General features: G+C 42.5%; 1 protein-coding gene across 2 annotated transcripts in view; it reads left to right on the forward strand.

Annotated features, from left to right (window-relative positions):
- Positions 1–18,398, forward strand: part of trappc8 (trafficking protein particle complex subunit 8) — a 39,125-nt gene that overhangs the window by 13,731 nt on the left and 6,996 nt on the right. For both annotated transcript variants that reach the window (XM_071486760.1, XM_071486761.1), the window contains 18 exons: positions 999–1,114; positions 1,278–1,428; positions 3,286–3,386; positions 4,288–4,393; positions 5,716–5,847; positions 7,146–7,370; positions 9,701–9,806; positions 10,929–11,123; positions 11,454–11,626; positions 11,735–11,809; positions 12,857–12,962; positions 13,368–13,519; positions 14,102–14,535; positions 15,686–15,842; positions 15,946–16,042; positions 16,635–16,703; positions 16,800–16,858; positions 18,003–18,209. In XM_071486760.1, the coding sequence (XP_071342861.1) occupies positions 999–1,114; positions 1,278–1,428; positions 3,286–3,386; positions 4,288–4,393; positions 5,716–5,847; positions 7,146–7,370; positions 9,701–9,806; positions 10,929–11,123; positions 11,454–11,626; positions 11,735–11,809; positions 12,857–12,962; positions 13,368–13,519; positions 14,102–14,535; positions 15,686–15,842; positions 15,946–16,042; positions 16,635–16,703; positions 16,800–16,858; positions 18,003–18,209 (2,661 nt within the window). The remainder of the gene's footprint in view (positions 1–998; positions 1,115–1,277; positions 1,429–3,285; positions 3,387–4,287; positions 4,394–5,715; positions 5,848–7,145; positions 7,371–9,700; positions 9,807–10,928; positions 11,124–11,453; positions 11,627–11,734; positions 11,810–12,856; positions 12,963–13,367; positions 13,520–14,101; positions 14,536–15,685; positions 15,843–15,945; positions 16,043–16,634; positions 16,704–16,799; positions 16,859–18,002; positions 18,210–18,398) is intronic.

Raw genomic sequence — 18,398 nt, forward strand, 5'->3', positions numbered from 1 at the left:
CGCAGGGTCCCTTTTATGTATATTCATTATTGTTTGTTGTTTCCTTATGCGTCTAGCCATCACTTTAGTGGCTTTAGATCCTCCCTCATAGTAAGTTTGTTTTATAAACCTTGCTTTCCTTACCACCTCTTCCAACAATATATCATCTATTTTTTTCCTAACTTCTTTAATCTGATTAAGTATGTCTGAATCTTTTGATTGTTTGTGTTGCTGTTCCAGTTCTTTCAATTTCTCAATTTGTTTCTGATATGTTTCTAGTCTGACTCTCTTTAAAAATGCTGTGTGAGAAATCAGCCTCCCTCTAATCACCGCCTTCAGGGCATCCCATAAGATTGTTGGGTCAACTTCCCCATTGTCATTTTCAACTGCAGCTTCTTTTAATGACTGTGATATTCAGAGGTGTTGATTCAACTGTTTGAGCCCTGAGAGCTCAAACCACAGACAAAACACAAATTCATCAATTTGACAACACATGTGCTGCAAATACACAATAAATAAAAAAAAATGAGGTGGAGAAAACAGTAGACTGACATGTCAATAGAACTGAAAACAGTTCAACAGCACCACAAACACCTCTGTGAAAGTGTTTCAATAAAATCTTATAACCTTCATGAAGGAGGGTTATAACAGCACTGATGTATTAGACTGGTCAACTGTGTATGATTCAGTAAATATGCAAATTACATGCAACATTTTTACACTTGAATGTTTTAATTCACTTTAGTCTCTTTGTCTGTTTCTTAGCCGGGTGTCTTAAAGACAGAATGAACCTTAGTTAGGTAATTTAGTTTTTGGTGTTGTTTGGGAGCAGTGATGCCACCATGTGGCTGTTTAAATAGCACTTAATGTTTTACCCTGTGACTGTTGAACCCTGAGGCTCAGTTGTTAGGAGCTGATAATAAACAGTGGCTTATGAGAGCAGCACTAGCTGTTGCACAGTCAGCTCAGGCAGATTCAGCCTGACAGCTGAGACTCATGATCTGGCTCTCTGTCCCTAGCTGGTCTCCAGGAAAGGTCTGAGCCGGTCTCTGTTCACTGCCACCAAGAAGTGGTTTGGTGGAGGCAAAGGTCCAGAGAAGAGCATCAGTGAACCAAAGAGCACGTGTGGCCTTCTGTAAGCTCCGCACCACTACACCACTAACGTTTCTGAACTTCTGTTTTGGCTGTATCATTATGGGAAATCAAGTGTGTGAAAACGTGAAGGGCTCTGAAAACTTTCTGAATTCTCTGTAACTGCTTCACTTTGCTGATTTGATGTTTCATGTTTCTGATGTCAGATATCCCCCAGAAGCCCCAGAGTTGCAGATCAGGAAGATGGCCGACCTGTGCTTCCTGGTTCAGCACTACGAGCTGGCCTACAGCTGTTACCACACTGCCAAAAAAGACTTCCTGTCAGACCAGGCGATGCTATATGCTGCAGGGGCACTGGTGAGATCTCACACCCCCATTTCCACCTTTCTACCTGCCCTAATGAGGACCATGTGTTGATGGGGACTGACTCACTGTTGGAGCCAGACTCGTGGTCATTAGAGGAACTGCAGGTTTAGATCTTCTCTGTTGATGCTTCATGTTTCAACTCTGGAGGTAGCTGCTGGTTTATAACCCTGTGACGATGTGACAGAGAGCACGGGTGTCACTGTATCACCAAATCTATAGCACCACAAAAGACTCTGGCCTCTTGTAGGTTTAAATATACACATCTTTATCTCCTGCTCATCACCTGCAGCACAACCTCTCCTCATTCCCTAGGTTGATCCCTTCAGTGCTGCTGCTCTGCACTTGAAGGATTTTAAATCAACTCACAGCACCATGTGCGACAGCTGCATGTGTCAGTCAGAAGAAGACATGAAGCCTTAAAAGTGGCCTCAGTCTAAAGAAACACAAGACTGTGAACGCTTGTGTTTCTTTAGACTGAATATTTTAATTAAAGTTGCTCATATCACTGAGAAATGTCAGTGAATGCACCTGCGTTGTCTGAGTGTAAGTGAAAGCGGTATTAGATGATGCGGCCCTTGCACTGCAGGATGCCAGAGGACTGTTTGCCATTTTGTGGTGTGTGGTGTTTCTAAACTTGAGCAGGCTTGTTCACAGTAAATGTTTTGTTCTCTACAATCAATATAATCCTTCAAATTAAAGCTGTATATTTGTCTTTTTAATGAAAAGGACAACTGGTCTATTTGAAGAACATTGAATCACCTAACACGTGTATATCCAGATATATAACAATTCATTTAAGCAAAAATTCAATTTGATTAATAAATTAAATCAGGATATGTTGTGGAACTCTAAATGTCCACTGTACTAGTATCACTTTGTGTACATCAGATGATGTAGATATAGTTATACACAGTAGCCTGAACAGTTTCCTACAGCAGTATAATAGAATTCCTGAAATTCAGTTATGGTTTTTGGTTTTGGTGTACCACCCCTAAATTTTCTGAGGCTACATCTGGCCCCCCCCATGAACATTTTCTGGAGGTGCCACTGCTGAGGAAATGCCTTCCATTCTTTCTTATTATGATTTTATTTTAGCCAGAAAAGCTAAAGTTCATGTGCAGTCTGTGGGCAGTTTAAAGAAACAAAGGTTAAGAATAAAAGCACAGAAAATACAACCAACAGCAGCTGCAAAATACAAAAACAGATACAAACAGAGCCTGCACTACACGGAGGCAAGACAGACAGCTCCAATGACACAAAATCAACAACAGCATGACAACAATCAACCAATACAAACAAATTCCATAATATAACAATGTTTCCCTGCGACTTCTTGTTTTTATTGTTTCTTGAAAATGGTTTTGTTGTTGTATTACCAACTTGTCGGACAGGACGTGACGTGTGGCAGGAATCATTGTCTTCATGAATATTTTAGCTGCATCAGTGCTCCTGCAGAAATCAGACAATTAAAACAAACTAATCCACAGTTCAGCCAGTGTTTCTCTGGGGTCTGAAGTTAGATTATGTGACTCTGGCTGAATAGCTGTGGTGTAACAGAGTCATAGAGTCAGTGAACTGACTGAGTCGATTAATATCTAACATTAGATAACAAACCACTGGTCACCCCAGACAAGCAAACCTGTAACAGCAGAACTCTGAGCAGATATTAGTTTTATTGTTCAACATTTTCAGTCATAAGAAGAAGAATTAGTTTGTTCTTTTTTCAAAAGTGACACAATCTCACTTTAACTCCTGCATTTTAAATCATAATCCTGATGTTAACTCTGCTCCTCATTTCTTGACTACATCTGTCCACATGTTCTCTCCTCATCCTCTCGTCTTCTGCAGGAAATGGCTGCAGTGTCGGCCTTCCTGCAGGCTGGAGCTGCCAGACCGTATCCAGCTCACTACATGGACACTGCAATACAGACCTACAGAGATGTCTGCAAGTATGTTTTTTTCTGTCTGCTGTTTCAGTTTAAAGTGATTTTTATTTTATTTTTTTTGGATGATGTTTGCCAGTAGCAACACTCAAACTGAATGTTCTTTGTGCACCAAACAGGTTTAGATGCTTAATATTTTTATCTTCATCTTCAATATTTTTATCTTTTTTTGTGTGTAAATGTATTTACATTTAGTAGTTATCCAGGAACATATTTGGAGCTTGTTGTGTTGCCTTTGATACAAAGTCTATTTGCCGGTTTGTATGTTCAGTGCTCATCACTGAGAATCATAACTGCTCACTACTCAAACACTGTCAAGTACAGCTGTGGTTATTCTCAGGGTGTTGAGTTCATAAATCCCACCTGAGAGTTTTAAAACAATTCAATAAAACTTCAGCTGTGGTCATCACTGTCCTTGTTCTGTCTTATATTTCTGACCCAGTCAGTCAGCCAGAAACTGCACTTTGACCTCTGTATGACCCCTCACCTGAGACCAGTTTACCTCGGTGGACCCCATCAGGCGAGCTTGAGACAAACCTGGTCCAAATTCTCATGAAGCTTGCAAACCCCTCTCCACCATGACTTTACATTTTGAGGACATACAACAATATAAAATGTTTAATAAAGTATAACACACAAGGCTCATGACTCACCTGTGTCAGGGAGCTCATCTCTTCACAGAGTGTGTCTGTGGTTGTTGTCAGAGTGTGTGACTGTGGTCCAACATGTGAACAGCCCCCCCTGTTGCCAAGCGCTTGCTCTTTGTGGGATCTGTTGGGTTTTTCTCTATAACAAAGTAAGGTCTCGACCTTACCCTGTAAAGTGCCTTGAGATAATGTATATTATGATTTGGAGCTATACAAATAAAATTGAATTGAATTGAATTGAATTGAATTGCCCTCCACAGGAACATGGTGCTGGCTGAGCGATGTGCTTTGCTCAGCGCTGAGATCCTCAAGAGTCAGGGGAAATACTCAGAGGCTGCAACTCTGCTCATCAAGATGACCAGTGAGGTGAGGACACCCACGCTGTGTGTGTGACTCTGTTGTCATGAAAACATGACGCACTAATTCTCATATACACAGGTACAGCTGTGATGAACTGTGTTTGATTATGGGATAAATATATTCATATTTTGAAAACTTACTTTAACTTTGTAGTCCATTGCTGTTTGTAGCAGACCGGGAGTTTTGTTGTGTTGTTCGAAGAAGAACTATAGAGATCCTCCATCTTTATTATTCTGTTTTCTTCTGTATGTTTTCACCATGCTACTAGTTACATGATTAAAGTTAGAAACATGGGACCAAATCTAAAATGTTCAGCATGTTGAGGAGATGTACGCTTTGACTTTAACAGCTGGTTTTATATGAATTTTTAATGATTTTTATTTTTAATAGTTTTCTATGGGAAATGATAAATGATGAAACATGATGAATCATCCTGAATATGTCAAAAACTAAAAAAAAGCTACAAAACTGAAACTTGGTGAACAGATTCCCCAGACTTCAGTGCTTCAGCTTTATAACAATGGTAGCAATAGCACCACCATGTGGTGAAAGATCAGCTGACAAACATTACAAAACCTTTTGTTTTGGTGTCTGGATTCAGTGGATGATGCTGAAGAGATTGATATAGGCGCCACCCATTACTGTCATTAAAATTTCCCTCCATTTTGAAGTTTCACCAAACTTTGTACATATCATATTTAGATGAAGTGAAGACAGAACCTATCTTAGATTTGAGATATCATCTGTACTTTTTGGTCAAATGAAGTCAAACTGCTATAACCTTTAAATGCTTCATCAGACTGCAACCTGATTTGGACCTGATTAGTACACTCTGTACACCACAAATAGGACCACTGATTTTCATTTAGTTTCACCATTAGGGAGGCAAAGAAACGATAACTGCTTAACAAAAATTACTCCTGCCAGCTTCTGCAAGAGCAAACTGGCTGCATGAGCTGAGAGCTGCTGCAGCTGCAAGTAATCTGCAGGAGCTGCAGAAAAGGAGCTGCTACAGCTGCTGTAGTCACATGCATTTTCTATGACAGTGCACATTATAGTTTTATATTTATATTTGTAGACACACATTATCCCACAGTGCAGCGTACAACATTGTGTCACTGTCTAAGGAATAATTACCTGCACACATCACAAGATGGAGAAAGGGGAATAATGAGCGGCGTACTGTGGAATCTGCTGCTTCATCTTTTTACAGCTGTAATCTCCAGGCCTGAGAGTCTGAGTGGATTCATTCATCCATAGGAGAATTATTCCTATGGATAATTTCCTCTGGTTAATCTGTGTGGACTTTTCTTTGACTCTGTGTCCAGGACTCTGACCTGCGCAGTGCTCTGCTGTTGGAACAGGCCGCCCACTGCTTCATTAATATGCGTAACCCCATGGTGCGAAAGTTCGCCTTCCACATGATCCTGGCTGGTCATCGTTTCAGCAAAGCAGGACAGGTGAGCCTTTCAACTGTCACTCATCTGTGTGGTCTGACCTAACACTGAAGCCAGGGTCTGTATCTGGAGCCCTGAATGAGTTTATACCTGTTAGTCAGGTGATGTGTCTGTCTGACAAACTAGGTGATGACCCTCCATTTGTCCCCACTTACAGCTTTTAATTCTTACAACCAGGTTTGTTTTTTGTTAATTTTAGCCAAAGTTCATCTTTAATCTGTTGTAGATGTGCAAAAAAAACTCATACCATGTTCCTTTACGTCTGAAGAACACGGTCTATAGGCCATGGTGTCTCTCTGGCACCACAACACTTGATTTTTGGTTTGTTGTTGTGACACATTTTACCTTTATCAAAAAATTCCAGATCCTGTGATTTGGATATTGCACTGTGATTTCCATAATATTTCAATGAATTGTTCAGCCCTGATCTGCAGCACTCACCGTACCGGGTTTGTTTGTGTTGAGCATTATATTTTGTTACAGTGCCGTCAACAGAGAAGAACTGTTTAAGTTTGAATTATTGATTCAATCCTGAATTTTTGAGTTTATTATTATCTTTTCTTGTTCGTGCCTTCCATTCTCACCGTGCACATTACTGCACATGTGCATTTAGGTTTGACCTGCTGACCCCACTCTGCTTACAGACTTAATATGAAAATAGAGCCCACTTTTCTAGACTCATGGAACATTATACAAATATAAACCCTCCATGAATTAAAAATCATGATAGAGTTAATACTGATCTTGACTAGAGTCGGAGGCGTCCTGTCAACAGTTTTTACAGATGTTTCCTTTGTGATGATGGTTGACAGGTAAAATGATTTTTACATTTTGTGATCAAGTTCATTTGTTATGGTTACAGAGTTGTTATGTCTTATTGTACTGTGATTGTTATAAATGTGACATTATGCACCTGTTGCAGGTGGGAGTCAGTGACACCCCTGTGAGAAACATGGTTCACCCCAGTGTGAGAGCTGGAGTCTGGTTTTCTTCGGTCAGTTTTTTTTGTCAGCTGAGAGAGAGGGATGTCGGTGTAGCCGTGTGCATGTGGATGTTGAATTCAGTTGTGCTGCTGTAGTTAGAGAAGATGCTCTGTGAACCAGGAACACTCAGGTCAGCTCAGACTTATTTTAGCTGGAAGGTGAAGAAGACAAAATATGGTGAGAGCTGTGGGTTCAGTGATCCATCATGAAACCTGAGTCATGATAAACTTTCTCTCACACTCCTCCTCTGTATCTTCTGCTCTGTCTCTCACCACCTCCTCTCTCCTGCCTCTTGTCCTCTGCTGTCTCTTCATGTAGAGGAGACACGCACTGCGCTGTTACTGCCAAGCCATGCAGGTGTACAAGGAGAGGGGCTGGGCTTTGGCAGAGGACCACATCAACTTCACGATCGGCCGTCAGTCCTTCACACTTCGCCAATCAGAGAACGCCGTCGTAGCCTTCAGACAGATCCTGACCAACGACAGCAGACAGACGGCCACACAACAGGGCGCCTTCCTCAGAGAGTACCTCTATGTTTATAAGGTCACTACAGTTTGTAACTGTCATCACTCATTACTGATCATCACAGGACACACAATGTGAGCTCTATAACAGTCCAGAGCACACAGTCTGAAGCGTGTGGTGCACGTGTGTTCTGTTCAATTCAATTAAATTTTATTTGTATAGCGCCAAATCATAATATACATTATCTCAAGGCACTTTACAGGGTAAGGTCAAGACCTTACTTTGTTACAGAGAAAAACCCAACAGTTCCCACAAAGAGCAAGCGCTTGGCGACAGGGGGGAGGAAAAACTCCCTTTTAACAGGAAGAAACCTCCAACAGAACCAGGCTCAGGGTGGGCGGCCGTCTGCCTCGACCGGTTGGGTTTAGGAGAAGATAGAAAGAGGGGGAGGGGGAGGAGAGGGGAGAGAAGAGAGAGAGAGAGAGACCAGGAACAGCTGTGTAGGTAATGGTGTTATCAATAATAATGACAGATAACAGTGGTTAATAGTAAAGATGAGTAGTAGTGGATCTGGATCCTGCTGCTCCAGAGGCAGAGATACCTGCAGAATGAGGACAGAGAGAGGGAGAGAGAGGAGAAGCACAAACTACGGGAGAGAAAAAATACAAAGTTAATGGCATGAAGTCATCGAGAGAGAGAGGGGGAGAGAGACAGAAATAGAGAGAGAGCGCCCAGTGAATCATGGGAATCCCCCAGCAGTCTAGCTCTATAGCAGCATAGCTAAGGGATGGGTCAGGACATACCCGAGCCAGCCCTAACTATAAGCTTTACTAAACAAGACAGTTTTAAGCCTGATCTTAAAGGTAGAGAGGGTGTCTGCCTCCCGAACCCACACTGGGAGCTGGTTCCACAGGAGAGGAGCCTGATAGCTGAAGGCTCTGCCCCCCATTCTACTCTTACAAACTCTGGGAACCACAAGTTGACCTGCATTTAGAGAGTGAAGTGTCCTATTGGGAAAATAGGGAACTATAAGCTCTCCAAGGTACGATGGTGCGTGACCATTAATGGCTTTGTAGGTGAGGAGGAGGATTTTAAATTAGGGCATGTTTAGGGCATGTCCATGTCACCTTTGTTACTTGAAGGATTGAAAAAACTGTTGCTGCTCCAGGTGCATGGTCCAGAAGGGTTGAACTTAGTCTCTTAATGAATCTGGGGAGAATTTTTGGGATGCACTTACACATCAGTGGACTGTCATTATAAAAGTGCAGTTCACACACAGTTAGATTCTGTTTGTGGAGAGTTGATCACATGTTGTGACTGAGTCCAGTCCTGACACACATACTCTGCAGCTCTGTGTGTCCTGAGTGGGAAGGATGGGCTGAGTGAATCATTGTGCTGCACGCAGTTCTACAGAGAAGTAACAACACAAATCACAACATTAAACGTGTTTTATGTTTATGATGAGACATTTAAATACATTTTCTCTTCAATATAAAACTGTGGAGGACAAATGTTGTCCAGGTGATGAATGGGAAACACTGTGGCACTGTGGTATGTGCACCCCTTGTGCACCTATCTATGTAGACACACATTACTGTCTTGATAAAATTCCCTTAGATTAACAGTGAAATACTGAAACACTGACTTCAGACCAGGTTTTTGTTGATCAAGATAGCAAGGTGCCAACAATGTACCTGACCACTCCTCATTGTAAAACCAACACACCCATGGGTGCACAGATAGGCAAAAGTGTGTTTGCTCTTTAAACAATGTGGGTGCTGGAGGGAAAATGGAAACTGTGTTGGTCTGAAACGAACTACTTTGCGCTTTGCCCCGGGTGTAAGATAGAGCGCCCTTTGTGTCAGTCAGTAATCACTCATCTGCTGCACATCTACATGCATCAGAATAAAGAAGACAGCAAAACAGCTGAACCATAAAAACAAACAGTCCTACACGCGTCTGTCAAGCTCTTCGAATAAAACAAAAGGAAACAGGAAGTAGTCTGAGACCTCAGCATCATAGAGTTCATACAGCTCTACAGCTGTATCCTAAACGCTGCTAGTACCATATGCACTGTTAATAAACTAATAATAATTATTATTATCTGGATCTGCACCCAGGTGGAGGAGAGGATTATATGGACCACACACAGATTTACACCATCACCAAGTGACTGTGATCATATACAATCTGAGGAAGTGCACAGAACAGCTCAGTGATTAGATTTAACAGGGAAACAAAGTTAAAACTAAAATAATTGGTTGGCAATAATAAAAAAATATATAATCATATCAAATTTAAGAATGTATTTATTGTATAGCACTAGAGCGATTAAAATAGGCTCAAAAGCAAAAAACCAAGTTGACACACAAGTTAACAAATTGTGTTTGTGTGTTTGTGTCTTTCAGAGTGTGATGGGGGGAAATGATGTCAGCCTCCCCCAGCTGCCTCTGCCCTGCATCCACAGCTCAGCCACAAGAGTTTACTTTGGACATGAACGCCGCCTTGCAGAAGGTAACACACACACACACGCACATGCATTCCCTAGCCCCTTACCCTAACCTTAACCATCACAACTGAGTGCCTAACCCTAACCCTGACCCTGACCCTAACCATAACCTAATTCTAACCATAACTCTAAAACCAAGTCTTAACCCTCAACATGTGATTTGAAGGTGTCTCAAAAAGTGAGGACCGGCCAAAATGTCCTCACTTTCCCAAAATGTCCTCACTCTGTTAGTAAAATACTCTTTTCAGTCCTTACTATGTAGCAAGTACAAGTACGTACACACACACACACACACACACACACACACACACACACACACACACACTCTACGCCATGCTCCCCTTTATGTTTATCTGTGTCTGTCTCTATCTCTCTCTCTCTAATGCAGATTCTGCATTTTCTTCCACTAGATCCAGATCATTAACTGAGTATTATCAGACTTTAATCTGGATCTGCACCAAACTGTACAAACACACAGATTAACACCATAAACATGTCAGATTCTTTACATTATTTCCTGAGATTTTAACCAGAGTGTTGAAAACGCCCCGTCTCATAATGTAGTGCCTCTGGATCTGCACCAAAATCTAGTGGGCTCTTCCCTGATCCATACAAACAAACCAACACATGGGTAAAAACATAACTTCCTTGGAAGGTTAGAAAAACTACTCTCTAGTTACACTGGAAAGTAGCTTTCGTGTCTGATAGCGAGCTGTCACCTGAAGTTGAGACTGTTTTTAGTGGCGTCACCGCTGCAGGAGCTTGAAAGATACTGTCTGTGGATTTCAGAAAAACTCAAATAAATTTAAACTGGTTAATCCAGGCCTTGATTCCCTGCACCTAATCCAGGTCCAGGTCACATTAATTTAATTCATTATATCATCAGAAATTATTTTTCTTCACTTGTTGTATGTGGAATTAAAAAGTCTTAAATATAACTTGGTTTTCAAAACAAAAGTGCACCATATGATACTGGTGACGCCTGATCTTATTTATGAACAGTGATATGTTAACCACTGAGGCTCTGAGGTGTGGATGTGTGAGCAGGACAGAGGAAACATTATGTGTCATTATATTGAACCACTAACATCAGTCTGTGACTCTTTCTAATCATCTGTTATGTTCAGGAGAGAAACAGGCGGCCACTCATGTGTCCCTGGACCAGGAGTATGACCAGGATTTGGCGACCATGTGGTGCCACCTAGAGGAGCAGCTTGTGGCTGCTGCCAACCGAGGGATTGTCCCAGTGAACTTCCAGCCCACCCAGTGCTGCCTGAACAGCCAGACAGACAACCTGCGCCACCCCCTTGCTGTGGTGGAGGGTAAGAGCTCCTCAGCAGACACAGTGGAACCCCAGACTAATACTTAGTCTTAGTCTACACCTGAGTACGAGGTGTTCTGACATACAGATGTGATGGACACTTGACAGCCAATCGGGAATGACCATAGTTAAGTTTTTTTTTTTTTGTCTGATAGCAGCAGTAGAGACACAGACAGGAGAGAGGGGTATGATATGAAACAGAGGATGTGGTTATGTGGTCTGCACCTTGACCATGAGACTAGACCAGGTCGCCCCTCTGTTCTCAGAGTACAGAGACTCATATGAGCCATCCTGTCACTGCTCCACCCTCTTTCCGCCCCTGTCCCTGCAGAGCCAATCATAGTGGAGGTGACGTTCAGGAACCCTCTGAAGGTTTCTTTGGCTCTGTCCAACCTCTCACTCCTCTGGAGGTTCACCGCCGATGCTGTGTCCCCATCGAAGGAGAAGACAACTGAGGAGTTGTCAGGAGAGACCATCACCAATGAGGAGACCCTGGCTCGAGAGGTGGGCGACCTGCGCACATTTCTTCTTAGATTATTGTGATTTTTATTCAGTTTCACGGAGACATGCAATAAAAACTAAGATTTTTGTTTTGACCTCTTTCTGTTGCAGATGACTCAGAAAGATGACGTTGTCACCACGGAGACCATCCTTGATTTTCATATGGGTCCAGAGGAGACCAAAATGGTAAGGTGCTCACACGACTCTGTGAGGGTGAACTGTGGAGTGTTTGACGGTCAGTGGGGGGTCAGTGCAGTGTGTTGATGAGCTCTGACTGTGTTTGTAATGAGAGTGTGGAATAGTATGAACGTAGATCAACAAACTTGTCTTCTGCGTTTATTAATTCAAGTGGATCAGGGAACATCAGCCTGATCAAGCATCAAGGCAACACTTCGCTGTGAGTGTCTGAAACTTTTTGACTCTCACCACCAGGGCTGTCACTTTTTCCAAGAATCAAGTCAGATTTGTGATTACAGTCTGTTTAAGGTGGGAAAGCTGTGTCTTTATTCCACTTCGCCTCAGACACAGATCGGGTGGTTGGGGTGAGACAGGGGACATTGTTGTTTAACCTTCACGCCAAACAAATATACATGTACACCAACAAAGACACTTAGCAGGGGAAATCCCAGATTTCTCAAACCCCTAACCCTGAAGAGAAAATCAGATTTCTTGTGTCCATGATGTTCAGGAAGTTAAGTGTAAACCTGTGTGTGTGTGTGTGTGTGTGTGTGTGTGTGTGTGTGTGTGTGTGTGTGTGTGTGTGCGCGCGTGCGCGTGCGCGTGCATGCACTCATTCATCTTGATAAATAAGCTGCAGATGCTCAAAAACCTAAACCATTATCAGACAAATGGTTTTCAATAAAAAGGAGGCACCAGCAGTGGCTGTAAACTGGCAACCAATCACCTCAACAGAAATATATAAGTTTTCACACTGAGTACAAAAGTTAATATAAAATGAACATTTCAGGTAGATCAACTACATACTTCATAAATATTCATTCACAAATGTTACAGGTTACATGTGTAACCTGGCCATGGCCATAAAAATGCACAAAGACCATTAAAATATAAAAAATTAAAAGATTGAAATTTTATTTTATATATTATTTTATTTTTTATCTTTTACATCTTCAATAGAAATAATTGAAACTGTACCTTCTGTGGCTCATGAGAGGCTGGACAAAAATCTAAATTGGCCATACCACTAACACTCAGCGTGACCTTTGACCTCAGGCTCGACTCAGGCTGCTGCCACACCGAACCGGACAGCTGAACATTGTCGGTGTGGTCTACAACCTGGCTGAAGCCTCCTCTGGAGAGACGGTTCCCAGCACTGACGGTAAATCCCAAACAGCCAACTCTCAGTCTGAGCAGGTCCACATCTACAGAGACCTGTGTGTGAGTCTGAGGGTTCAGATGGACCTGGACACGTGGATAAATGGATACTTTAATGTAGTTACCTTTATTTTATTTTTAATTTTATTAAATTTTATTTTATTGAATGTGCTGAAGCTCAGAGCCTGAATGAATGAATGAAAAAAATTTGAATGATCTGCTCTAAAAGTGGCTGAATTGTATCGTATTTACATTTTCTGTTCTTTTTTTTTTTTTAATCTTTCTTTTGTTTCTGGTTTTTGAGAAAACATTTAAGACAGAAAATAAAAAGCTCTGTTGACAGATCATTCAGGTGGTTTGTCTCTTGCTGCCGCACAAACACACATTGTGGATTTCTTCCCGCCTTCAGGCCAGCAGGTGATGATGGTGGTTCGTGGAAAGCAGGACCTGAAGATCCGGGGCCCACGACTCAACCAGACCAAAGAGGACAAGATGCTGGTTCGACACGGTCCTGACCGACGCCTGGATCCCATCATAACACCATCCATGCCCCTGATGGAGGTACCACTGACTCACTGACTTTAGAGACACGACTCCACCCAGTGCTAACAGAGTGTGTCCAGTCTAAAGACTGAGGCCACCCTGATGCTACCTCTTATAGGCGTTCAGCAGTGGGATTAGACTGTAACACACTGATAACTGATTCCCAAGTATTTACAGTACAAAAGGTTCAGGCACTAAAAGTAAAGTAAGGATTCTTTCAAAAACAGCGCCATGATAAATGGAAACAGTAAAAATAAGAAGCAATAAAAAACAAGAACAACTAAATAAGTAAATAAATAAATTAAATAAATACAAAAGTGGAATGTGGAAAGTGTTTTCACCACATTTTACCCAAAAAGCAGAATTCAGTCATTCCCAGCATGCAACTGTTTTCAGTGACATGTAGATTCTCTGGATTTGTCACAAACTCTTCTGTGGCACCAAAAAACAAAATACACAGATACACAGTTCTTCCACTGCTGCCTGTTTATCTCTCTGTGTGTGTGTGTTTGTGTGTGTGTGTGTGTGTGTGTGTGTGTGTGTGTGTGTGTGTGTGTGTGTGTGTGTGTGTGTGTGTGTGTGTGTGTGTGTGTGTGTCAGGTCTTCTTCCTGCAGTTTCCCACTGCTCTGCTGTGTGGTGAGATCAGGAAGGCCTACGTTGAATTCTGTAACGTCAGCAGTGTTGCGTTGTGCGGCCTGCGGGTGGCGTCCACACACCCCGACTTCTTCACCTTTGGCAGCCAGGCCACAACACCAGTCACGCCGCTCAGCCCAAACTCGGCTGAAAACTGCTCGGCCTATAAAACTTTGGCCATGACCCCCCAGCCAGGCTCAGTGGCGTCTGAGATGCTGGTCTCAGCTGAGGATTTCAGCCAACTGTCCAGTGTGATGGAGATCCCAATTGAGGGAGACACACTGCAGCCCGGGGAGTCCACCCAGCTGCCTCTGTGGCTCAGAGGACCAGACCAGGAGGGAGTCCATGAAATCAACTTCCTGTTCTACTACGAGAGTGCAGAGAAAGGAAACAAAATCAGGTAAAGACTGAAGTGGAATCAGCTTCAAGTTTTGTAGAAACAAACCACTGAGCAGCTTGTTTCACAAAGAAAAGCTCATATGATGAATAAATATGATCGACATGGAGCATGTTTAAGCCACAGTAAATCTTTATCTCTGTACCTGATCATCCATTACACAGATACATTCACATTATAAGAGCAAAATTTCAGACCAAAACTAGTCTCAGTAGAATTATCAGTTTATCAGTCATACATAGATTTCAGCTGCAGGAGCTTTCCAGGCTGTGTGGAGGCTCATTCACTCTGAACAGCACTGGGTGACATCAGTGTCAGTTAGGATGAGGTTCAAACATTTGTGGTGATGTATGTGCACATTAAAAACAAACTTCTGAAGTTTGCTTCTTAACTAGTCAATAAAGGGAGAGAGGACTTGAGAATCTGAGAGCACCAGCAATGACAGAGAGACATCAGGTCCATCTATAATCCTCACATCACCACACCAGGGCCTCAATCCTACATCCCAGAGATGATACCTAACATTTCAACAAGTCCAGTCCTCACATTCAGTTTGTATAATTGTGCTTGTTAAGATCGTGTAAATAACATACACATTCTCAGACAGTCTCTCCTGTGAGACACTCATATTGCTGCACTGGGAAGGTGTAGTTGTGCAACAAATGAGAAAAGAAAGTTAGAGAGAGAAATTCAAATCTACACACAGCTGGTCAGTCAGTGTATGAAGTGAACTCTCTCCTGATTGGCTGACTGTTTTCTGAGTGATCAAATAAAAAATATAGCAGATTGCAGGTAAACACTTAGAGAAACCAAATCCTGCGAGGTTGGATGGAGGGTCCATGTGAGCGTCTCATACCATCTCTCCTGCTATGTTTCCTGTTTTGATTATAAAATAAAGGCAAAAACAGTCATTGCTCAAAATAATTTAGAAAGAAAAAAACTCTGTTTGTTAACATGTCCAATCAGATCATGACTAATATAAGGACATATAGTATTAATCCAATTTAGAGATATTTTGTCTTTATAAATTTACTGTAACAGTTGTATTATAAAGTATTTGTATTAGTATTAGTGGTGTAATGGCTGAGAGCTGTTGATCATGTGTAGACAACCTAACTCCATCATCTCCTCCTTCCTCCCTCCTCATGTGAAGTCATCGCGTGTTACGACACACAGTGTTCATCTGTGCCAGTCGCTCTCTGAGTGTGCAGGCGTCAGCCTCCCGCAGCAGCGTCCCTCCACACCACAGTCTGGAAGACAAAGGCAGCGGTGGGACGCTGGTCTTCATTGATGTGGAGAACATCAACACTGTGAGATACACACACACACACACACACACACACACACACACTGCTTCTTTTTTGTGTCAAGTTGAACTAACTTTGTTTTACTGTGCCTCCTCTCTTCTCTCAGAGTGAGTCCGGTGTGCGTGAGTTCCACATCGTCCAGGTGTCCAGCAGCAGCCAACACTGGCGGCTCCACAAGTGCATCAACCCAGCCAGAGATAAAGGTGTGTCTGATCTATGTCCTTTGATCCTGTGTTGTGTAAAAAAAACAGCCAAGTGGTCAAGGACCTTCAGTCAGTGCTGAATTTAAACTGTCTCTGTTTTTATTATTTGTTTATTATTTTATTGTTGTTTTCCACTTTTCTTCCTTCATGTTCTGACACAGTTGGGTTTTTTTTCCACAAGCCGCTGCAGACCTGTTGCTTCACCTGCACTTGTTGCTTCATATGTGTTGTTGTTATTGTTGACTGTGCACTTTCTTCCTCTCTCTGAGTTTGATATCAGACACTTGCAGTGTTGTTAAACTGTTCTCATCAGTCCTGGAAGAATCACGTCTCCATACTACGACATCTACAGTACCTGCAGTACCTTTGGTTGTAGAAGAACAAGTACCATGATGTTTTCATAATTTTGGCATCGACTCAACAGTTCAAGGAGCTCCAGAGTCATGGTGGAGCTGTGGTAATCTGTCATGTTGCTGTTGGTCACTCTAGTGTCACTGCTGCATTCACCACAGCCGTGACATCAGCCTGTCTGAACAGTTCATATGTGATGTTCTCAGTATCAGTCACTGCTGCTCTCCGTCTCCTCCTCCAGACTGTAAACTCACCAGCAGAGAAAGAGCCAAGCTGTGTTTCAGGGCCACACGATGCAAGCCCCAACAAGGTACTTCACACCTGGAAAACACAACCCCCATCAGTCTGCTCTGATCAGAGTTACAGGTTTCTGTCAGCACTGATTTGACTGTTTTGTCTGTTCCAGCTACCTCGGGCGCCATGGAGAAATACACGTTTGCAGACCTGAATCTGGGAACTGAACGGGTACGTTTCACGCTCACGTTGATATGAGAGTAAGAAGAGTTGGTAGCAGCGCACAACTTCCAAGATGATGTTGTCAGTTTAATGTGTCAGATGTATGTTGTAATAATTGGTCACAGTTAATTTGTCCTCAGACCGTTTGGAGCTCAGTGATGAGAGTATGTGTGATTCCACTCTCTGTGGAGACCTCTGGTGTTTGATACTTCCTCAAAGCTACAGTTAACCCATTAATATGTGATGTACTGTGCAAAGCATTTAAACCTGAAGTAACTGATTGTTAGTGGAAACACATCATTAGGAAAACACTGTTGTTAGCAAACAGATGTCACAGAGCAACATTAGCCTTCATTTGGAGCCATGTTTATGTACCTGATGAATCAAAGTCCAACCTTCACTCTCATTTTAACTCCTGAGGGAAATGTCTCTTTAGCAGCTAAATACTGCAGCAGCAGGAGAAAAGGACAGTGGCCCTGAGAGCTCAACACACTGGAGCTCAAGAAAACATATGTAAAAAGACAAAACACAAACAAATCCAGAAAACATCTTCATCAGACTGAGAAACACACATGCTGCAAATACTCACAACACAACTGAAGTGTTTCCTGCTGTGAACCTGCTGGGACACAGTTTTTGTTTAGTGATTTGTGACTTTTGAAGGTAAAGACATTGAACAACAATGTGTCACATTTTTGTGTCCCCTGGAAACACTTTGTGAGTGAGTGAGTCTTTGCAGCACGTGTTTTTAAGCTGCAGTGAGTTGAGCTTTCAGGGCCACCGTAGAAAAGTGAGAGTTAAGCTAAACATTAAAGCTGCAGGTGGAAAACCTGAACAATGAGCTGAAAGACACTGTACAGACATGAAGACTCTCTCTATTGTTGATATAAAATATTGATTGTAGTTGCACAAAATACAAAGTCACTGATTAAAAAACCATAATTGTACTGAGACCCACGGATGGTGCGTGTGACTGTTAGATGCTAATGCAGTTAAGGTGCCACACAATAACAAATCCACATAGTAAAGGTTGCCATGGCAACATGTGAGCATGTAGGGGAAACAGAAATGAAAGGATGATGAAAAGCGTAACATGGCTGTAACCTTCACTCTCCTCCTCCTCCCCCTCACCTCCTCCTCTGTGGTGCTGCAGATCATCAGCTCCTCCACACCCTGTGGAGATTTCTTCTTCCGCTGCTGCCGGACCTCAGAGTCTCAGCGAACAGATGTGGCGGCATCCAGGACATCATCCAGCAGCAAGAATCAGAGCTCTGTCCCCTCTGAGGACCGAGCGTCCGACCTCAACAACATTGTGAAGAAGTGTAACGAGCTGGACCTCAACATCATTGTCATCTGGAAGGTACATGAACACAGTCGATGAGAACCAGCTCCGTGACATGTTTCAGGCTGAGTGGAGCCAGATGATCAACTCAACAACAAAGCACAGAGGATGATTCAGTGACTGAAGTTTTATTGTCTCAGTAAATAACAGGTGGATGTTTTAGATGCTCACAGCAGCTTAAATGACGATCATCCTCTTTTCAGAATC

The sequence above is a fragment of the Trachinotus anak genome, unplaced genomic scaffold, assembly GCF_046630095.1.
Source record: "Trachinotus anak isolate AG129_WGS33_773 ecotype Australia unplaced genomic scaffold, CSIRO_AGI_Tana_v1 ptg000010l, whole genome shotgun sequence".
NCBI classification, from domain to species: domain Eukaryota; kingdom Metazoa; phylum Chordata; class Actinopteri; order Carangiformes; family Carangidae; genus Trachinotus; species Trachinotus anak.